Here is a 7,214-nt window from a genome sequence, read left to right on the forward strand (position 1 = left end):
TCCTGGAATTTGGGTAGCGACCAGCGCGTCACGGGCTTTGCGGAACTGCCATTCCGCTCCGATTCTTCTCAAATTCAGCTGGTACCACCCTCAACCCGGGAGGTAACGCCTCTGCCGGAGGGCTCCGCATTCCTCCAGCCCTCCCCACCTTTGCTGTGGAATAAGCGGGAACCCCTAAACTAGACAGTTCTCAGCCCTCCCACAGACTTTCACCAAAAACTCCAGGACTAAAGGAGGCACAGGGTTACGCTGAAAATCCGCTTGGGGCTCCCTATAGCTTCTTTTCGTGAACCACCGGCCGAGTGCAATCGAGGTAATTAATTGATCCAGGTCCCCAGAGACGCCGGACTCCTCCTCAGCGCTGCCCAGGGACCCCCAGCTCTTCGTCTTCGGTTCCATTGAGGCTAGCACTGCCTTCCCTGGGACAAGTTGGGACAGAGTCGCATCACGCGCGCAGAGTACTCACGCCCGGAGGCCCTGCCCACTGGCCAGCTCAGCCAATCGCAGCGCGGGAAGGCGGTGGGGGCGGGGGCGGGCGGGCCGCAAACCAGGGCCTTAAAGGCAGAGTCAGGCATGACCCGGCCAGAAGCTTCGGCCTCGGAGACCTGGGGAGAGCTACGTGCGTCCGTGGAGTGCGCCTGCGCAGCTGTGGCAGCCGCAGGTCAGCGACCTAGTCTGGGGCCGAGGCGGGTCAGGGACAGGGACCGGAGGAAGGGATATCCAGGGACTCGGGCGAGGGGGCAGGCGCGACCCCCAGGAACGACAGCGTCTGCCCGCCGGGAGTTGATGAGGCTGGGTCGGCGCTCCCTCAAGCTTTGGCAGCCTTGAGGTGGGGAAGGGGGCAGGGCTATTTGGGAAACCCAGGGCAGAGCTGACACAACCCGGGGGGGGGTGGCGGTCCTAGGCCGGTCAGCCTCTGGGAGGTGGCAGGCACAAGTCCGGGTCGGTCGCGGCAGTGTGACCCCTGAACTCCGGGCTAAGGGGCCAGTCACTCCCTGCGCCGCCGTAAACAGCCTCTGGAAGGGACGGGCGTGTGCGGAGGGCTGGGAGCTGGGCAGCAAGTCCCTGGCCTGGCCCCGCCTACAGCGCGGGTGCGGGCCCAAACCAGGCGGGTTCTTTGAGCCCCAGCAGTCTGGCCCTGACCGGGCACGAGAACTGGGGGTTCTGGGCGCCGTCGTGCCACGTGATCGCGGGCCCGGTCTGGAGGGCGAGGGAGGGTGTGTGGGCTACACAGGACAAGGGTAGGGACGGTAGAGCGCTGTGTGCACTCCTGCCCACCTTCTCCTGGGAAGGTTTTTTAGAAAGGTTTCAGTTTAGGTAGCAGAGATTCGAAGGCATATCTCACCCCCTGCTGTTTATTAGCCAAGAAGAAAGGTGTGAGGTAGCCATCTAACTCTTTGAGATCCATGTCTGTCCCTACTTAGGATCAGGCGTCCTGATAAATAAAATTCTTGGGTCACCTCCATACGTTCAGTAAATAACCTGGACCAACGGCTTCCTAGTTGTTGCCTTAAGATTCCGATACATAAGTTGTGGCAGAAATTCTTATCAAAACCTAAATTATCATTGCACTCATAGTGAAGTCTGTTTCAATTCCTATAGCACTTGTCAGCCTGTTTTTCATTTTGATGGCTGAATCAAATACCTCCACTGTGTAAGTCTTTGACCTGTTTTTCTCCACCTATATCTTTAGCCTTCTTTCACAGACTTTCCATAAATATTTGAGAAGATCATTTAAATGTTCTTAGTCCACAATAGTGGCTATAACATCCAGGAGAAAGTAGGATGGCTTTTTTAAAGCATTGGCCTCATCAAATACTAATTCTTTTTCCTTCCTAGGTTTTTGAAACATGAATCTTTCACTCTTCCTGACTGCCCTTTGCTTGGGAATAGCCTCAGCTGCTCCAAAACTTGATCAAAATTTAGATGCACACTGGTACCAGTGGAAGGCAACACACGGGAGACTGTATGGCATGGTTGGTAACATCTGAAAATGTCCAGAGGGACCCCACAGACAATGGTCTATGCTGTTGGAGTTTATAGCCAGAGAGTAGTTTCTGGAGTAGTTGTTTTAGCTTTTATCAAGGCAGTAACTTAATGGCATCTATTTCTGAGCACAGCATGGGCATATTTTCCTGTGTCAGAGTTTGGAGAACAGCTCCCAAAAGTATAAAGCCATCCCTGACAATAGTTTTTCCTTTTCTCTGTCTGCAAATCCATTTGGTGAACATGCGTTGGGTTTTGTTTTTTTTTAATTCCTTTATTTTCTTTATTTTTTAAATTTATTTTTGGCTGTGTTGGGTCTTCGTTTCTGTGTGAGGGCTTTCTCTAGTTGCAGCAAGTGGGGGCCACTCTTCATTGCGCTGCGCGGGCCTCTCACTGTCACGGCCTCTCTTGTTGCGGAGCACAGGCTCCAGACGCGCAGGCTCAGTAGTTGTGGCTCATGGGCCTAGTTGCTCCGCGGCATGTGGGATCTTCCCAGACCAGGGCTCGAACCCGTGTCCCCTGCATTGGCAGGCAGATTCTCAACCACTGCGCCACCAGGGAAGCCCCCATGCGTTGGGTTTTAAATAGAAGTAAAAATGACCAGTTTTATGTTTGCATCTAGAATGAAGAAGGATGGAGGAGAGCAGTGTGGGAGAAGAATATGAAAATGATTGACCTACACAATCAGGAATACAGCCAAGGGAAACATGGCTTCACCATGGCAATGAATGCCTTTGGTGACATGGTGAGTGTGGCATGAGTTGCTGAACTTCTTGTGCCTCCTCTTCTCAGTACTTTAGCAAAATAACTTCTTCAACATTTTATTTACTTTTCCTTAAAGACCAGTGAAGAATTTAAGCAGGTGATGAATGGCTTTCAAAACCAGAAGCACAAGAAGGGGAAAGTGTTCCATGAACCTCTCTTTCTTGAAGTCCCCAAATCTGTGGATTGGACTAAGAAAGGCTATGTAACTCCTGTGAAGAATCAGGTATGACAGTATTCAGATTCAGATCTTCTTAAGAATGTTTAGGTATATGGGCTGTTGTTGGTCTTTGTCTTGTAAACTGATGGCTTTTTTATTTTCAGGGTCAATGTGGTTCTTGTTGGGCTTTTAGTGCCACTGGTGCCCTTGAAGGACAGATGTTCCGGAAAACTGGCAAACTTGTCTCACTGAGTGAGCAGAACCTGGTGGACTGCTCTCGGCCTCAAGGCAATGAGGGTTGCAGTGGTGGCTTAATGGATAATGCCTTCCAGTATGTTAAGGACAATGGAGGCCTGGACTCAGAGGAATCCTATCCATATCTTGGAAGGGTAAAAGGAGCTCCTTATCTTGTCATTACAGCTCTGCTTTTGAACACTTTCAGAGATAACAGACATCTTATTCAGCATTCATATTTTAGATGTAAACTGTCAGAACTGTCATTATAAATTATCAGCTGTTGCACAGGTCTCTGATTAGATGGTTAACATAGCTTGTCTTACTTCTATGTAACATGGAGAATATGTACACCATTCTGCATATAATGCATATTTCTCCATAGTGAAAAATTTCTTATGGCCAGGTAGACCTAAGTGGTCTTACTGAAGAAATATCTACTAATTTTTCAATTTCAAACCAATCAATAGCATTTTGCTGGGCTGCTTTATAACAAAATTGACTTAGAAATTATTAAGCTGCAAACTGCTGAGTCTTATAATTCTGTTCCTCATAAGGTGGATGGTAGTAATCAAGTCTCTTTCCCCTTTATCTTTAAAGGAAACAAATAGCTGTAACTATAAGCCTGAGTGTTCTGCCGTCAATGACACTGGCTTTGTGGACATCCCTCAGCGGGAGAAGGCCCTTATGAAGGCAGTGGCAACTGTGGGGCCCATTTCTGTTGCTATTGATGCAGGCCATACATCCTTCCAGTTCTATAAATCAGGTAGGTGTTTGTCTTTTATTATAGAAATTCAGGCAGGCAAAAGTGGAAAACACGACCATGATTGACTCTGGTATGGAGTCCTGTTTTCTAGGACTGTAGAATTTTGAGTGTGTGCATTTAATAACAATGATGTTTCCATTTGACATTATACTTTAAGCATTTTCTCATGATGACAAACTTCATAAATATTTTTAAATGGCTATGTAATTAATTCTTTGTATACAACCTAATTTATGTAACTATTCTTCAATTGTTGGTCCCTTTTTCCAAAAGTTTTTTACTATTGTAGTTAGATCTGTAAAGAACCCTGTGGTTCAAGTATTTTTTTGTTTTGTGCTGTTTTCTTAGCTGGCATTCAAGGAGTAGAGAGGATTATGCTAATTAATATTAGTAGTTAGTAGTTGAATGCCTAAATCACCTTAACCTTGATAACTAGGTCTTATTATTGGAAATATTTTTTAGGTAGAAAATATATCTAAGATTTTGTTGAATTTTGTTGCTTTCTAGTGAGTTAAATTTTTCTTTTTCCTTTTCATCAGCCGTTACTATTTTTGGTCAGATATTTAAGTCTTATTTGGAATTTGTTTATGACATTTCACTGAATTTTGAGATGCTTCTTTTAACTGGTTGATAGCTTGGGTTACTGTCATGTGTCACTTGGAACTCCTCACCCTAACATTGAATTTTACTCTCCCAGGTATTTATTATGATTCAGACTGCAGCAGCAAAGACCTGGATCATGGTGTTTTGGTGGTTGGCTATGGCTTTGAAGGAAAAGATTCAAATAACAATAAATTTTGGATTGTCAAGAACAGGTATAAAACTCCAAATGTTATATTTATATTTTAAATTGAAAAGGGAATCCTTATTTGGAATCAGTATTTGATTTCAGGTCCAAAAAAGCTCAATTTTGAAATCCCAGAAGTCTTTCTCCCACTTAAACACAGAAATACTGATATGTGATTATAAGATTCTGTAGCAAGTTTGTTGGGGTATTATGTATTTGTAACACTGCATTTCTAAATTCTGAAAATTTTCTTAATTCAGAAACACATCCAGCCCCAGGGGTTTCATATGAAGGATTTTGCACCTGTAGAGTTGAGGGCTGGTTTCCTTTTTCTGTCTCTAATTTTTGAACAAGGAGTAGTGGTCAGAAACATCTGCCTCTGCTCATTCTTTAAGTCTGAAAGATTGTCCAAGAGTCCAGTGGCCTCTGTGCATCCTTTCTGATATCATTTGATATCCTGCCATTGCATTCTACTCCCAGCTCTCAGAGGTCTTTGAGGGTTGTGAGGATCAATTTTCACAGCTAAAGTTCTTTAACTGAGATGAGCCTGAGGAGACAGACTGCTACATTGGAATGCCAGTTCTGCCTCAGTTTTCTATCTTAAAAAGTTAAGATAAGGACCCACAGGAGTTAATATACTTATAAATATATGTAACAGAACTTAGAATAGTACCTGATACATGCTAAGCACTATTTTAATTATTAGTTGTTATTATTATTAATGAAGGTAATGTGTACTTGATGCTTTGTATAAAATGGAAAACATGTTCTTCTTTCAGTTGGGGTCCAGAATGGGGCTGGAATGGGTACGTAAAAATGGCCAAAGACGAGAACAACCATTGTGGAATTGCCACAGCAGCCAGCTATCCCATTGTGTGAGCTGATGGATGGTGATAATAGAGGACTTGAGGACAGCATACCTGGAGGAATTTTATCTTAAAACTGACCAAACCCTTATTGTATAAGATAAGATACTTGAACCACTGAGGATCCAAGTTGTGATTGAATTCTGTGACATTTTTATAAGGGTTAGATGTTACCACTACTTTAATTACTGTTATAAATAGCTTTATAATGTTGAAGACTCATTGCTTAACTCTAAGACTTTTGAATTTTTATTTTTTAAAAGGATACATAAAACTTTACCTTTTACAATAAATTTTAATTCAATACGTAAAGGTGAAACTTTCTCTTTTTAATGCATTAACTTGTAGTAGTTGGGGTATATAATTGGGCTATAAAGACATAACTGAATGTGCCAATGGTTCATTAGGAGAAAGACACTGGGTGGCTCTGAAGATATTCTAGTTCTAAATATGCAGATTTTATGTCAACCATGTTACCTAGTGTTCCCAAAAGTAAATTTAATGGTTGTGATTAACAAATTTCAGGTGCTTGTTAGTAACTGGAGAAATCTGTTCAAGATTCATAAGAAATGAGGTTGGCCTAGAAAAATAGTCCTCTGGCCTCAGAAGATTGATGAGAGATCACTAGGCCAAACTTGGGCTTAGCTAACTAATCTCTGAATTAAAAAACTCAGAAAGGAACAAAACAGCCTAAGCATATGGTTACACCGATAGTGAATACAAATAAAACAGTATTTTTGTATATTTAAAAGATGGGAAGGAAATATGCCAAACTTCTGGGTGAATTAGGGATGATTATTTTCTTTAACCTGTTCTGCAGAAACCATGTATTTTTATTAGAAAAATAAAAGTAAAAATATACCTACATTCTGCAAGCTAAAGAAGCACGTGTATATGTTTTAAAAAATCTCATGTTCCCAATCAAGGAAAAACAAGGAATAAACTGCAGAAATATTTAATCCAGCCATTATCCCTTGTGAAGGGAATGAGTGATGGAGCACAACTGGAACTTTATATCCCACAAAACCTTCACTAGCCTTTGTCCACAGCCATTTTTGCAAAATACAGTCTACCGCATGCAGTCAGGGATTTCTTCATCTTACATTACAGCAGCAGGCTAACTCAGAGTGCTGTGTACAGCATTCTGGAACAACTAAAGACTAAGGAAACATCTAGGTGCTAAATTGAATGAAAGTATGGTGGCTTTTTATTTAATAAAAGTTTCAAGTCTCTCAAATCAGAAGACCCCCTGCAGTCTAAATTATATTTTAGTATATTTGGTGTTTCTCTAACTTTCAAATATATTAAGCTTGCAAAAAGTTCCAAACCGCATCTATCATCTAACAGGATTTTTCAAAGGAGCCAATAGACTTGAAATAAGTAGAACTGGAAACAAATTTGATCATCACAAAAATCTGAGGTACAAACTTAACTACCAGTATTACTTATAGTCCAGATATCTAAATAGTTCCTTATTATAGTTAAGTTGCAAAGGAAATAAGGAAAGGTGAGAGAGAATTCAACAAATGTGAGGAAGGAATTGGCTTACATGGGTATGTAGCTCTAAAACTTGGGCACCTTCTTAGGGGAGGGAAAGGGCTCTGTAATAAGGAAACCTCCATTCATAGCACATATTTCAATCAGTATCTCCAA

At 42.5% G+C, this 7,214-nt stretch overlaps 1 protein-coding gene across 2 annotated transcripts; it reads left to right on the top strand.

The window, feature by feature from the left end:
• The first annotated feature begins 516 nt into the window (after positions 1-516).
• LOC103009986 (procathepsin L) lies at positions 517-5,873 on the top strand. Of its 2 annotated transcripts, none has more exons than XM_057549327.1 (8): positions 517-661; positions 1,840-1,976; positions 2,609-2,731; positions 2,828-2,974; positions 3,073-3,297; positions 3,743-3,908; positions 4,606-4,723; positions 5,475-5,873. In XM_057549327.1, the coding sequence occupies exons 2-8, from the start codon at positions 1,851-1,853 to the stop codon at positions 5,572-5,574; spliced, it is 1,005 nt and encodes a 334-aa protein (XP_057405310.1). In that variant the 5' UTR covers positions 517-661; positions 1,840-1,850; the 3' UTR covers positions 5,575-5,873. The 2 variants fall into 2 exon arrangements, with proteins under 2 accessions (XP_057405310.1, XP_057405311.1); XM_057549328.1 differs by lacking the exon at positions 517-661 and adding an exon at positions 682-829.
• The last annotated feature ends 1,341 nt before the right edge of the window (positions 5,874-7,214 follow it).

This window comes from Balaenoptera acutorostrata, chromosome 6 (genome assembly GCF_949987535.1).
Source record: "Balaenoptera acutorostrata chromosome 6, mBalAcu1.1, whole genome shotgun sequence".
Classification (NCBI taxonomy): domain Eukaryota; kingdom Metazoa; phylum Chordata; class Mammalia; order Artiodactyla; family Balaenopteridae; genus Balaenoptera; species Balaenoptera acutorostrata.

Bases quoted from the DNA above. Each gene is read 5' to 3' on its own strand.
- LOC103009986 (XM_057549327.1), top strand. From the start codon at position 1,851: ATGAATCTTTCACTCTTCCTGACTGCCCTTTGCTTGGGAATAGCCTCA. The intron at 2,732-2,827 runs GTGAGTGTGGCA...TTTTCCTTAAAG, and splicing joins TGAATGCCTTTGGTGACATG to ACCAGTGAAGAATTTAAGCA. The intron at 2,975-3,072 runs GTATGACAGTAT...TTTTATTTTCAG, and splicing joins TAACTCCTGTGAAGAATCAG to GGTCAATGTGGTTCTTGTTG.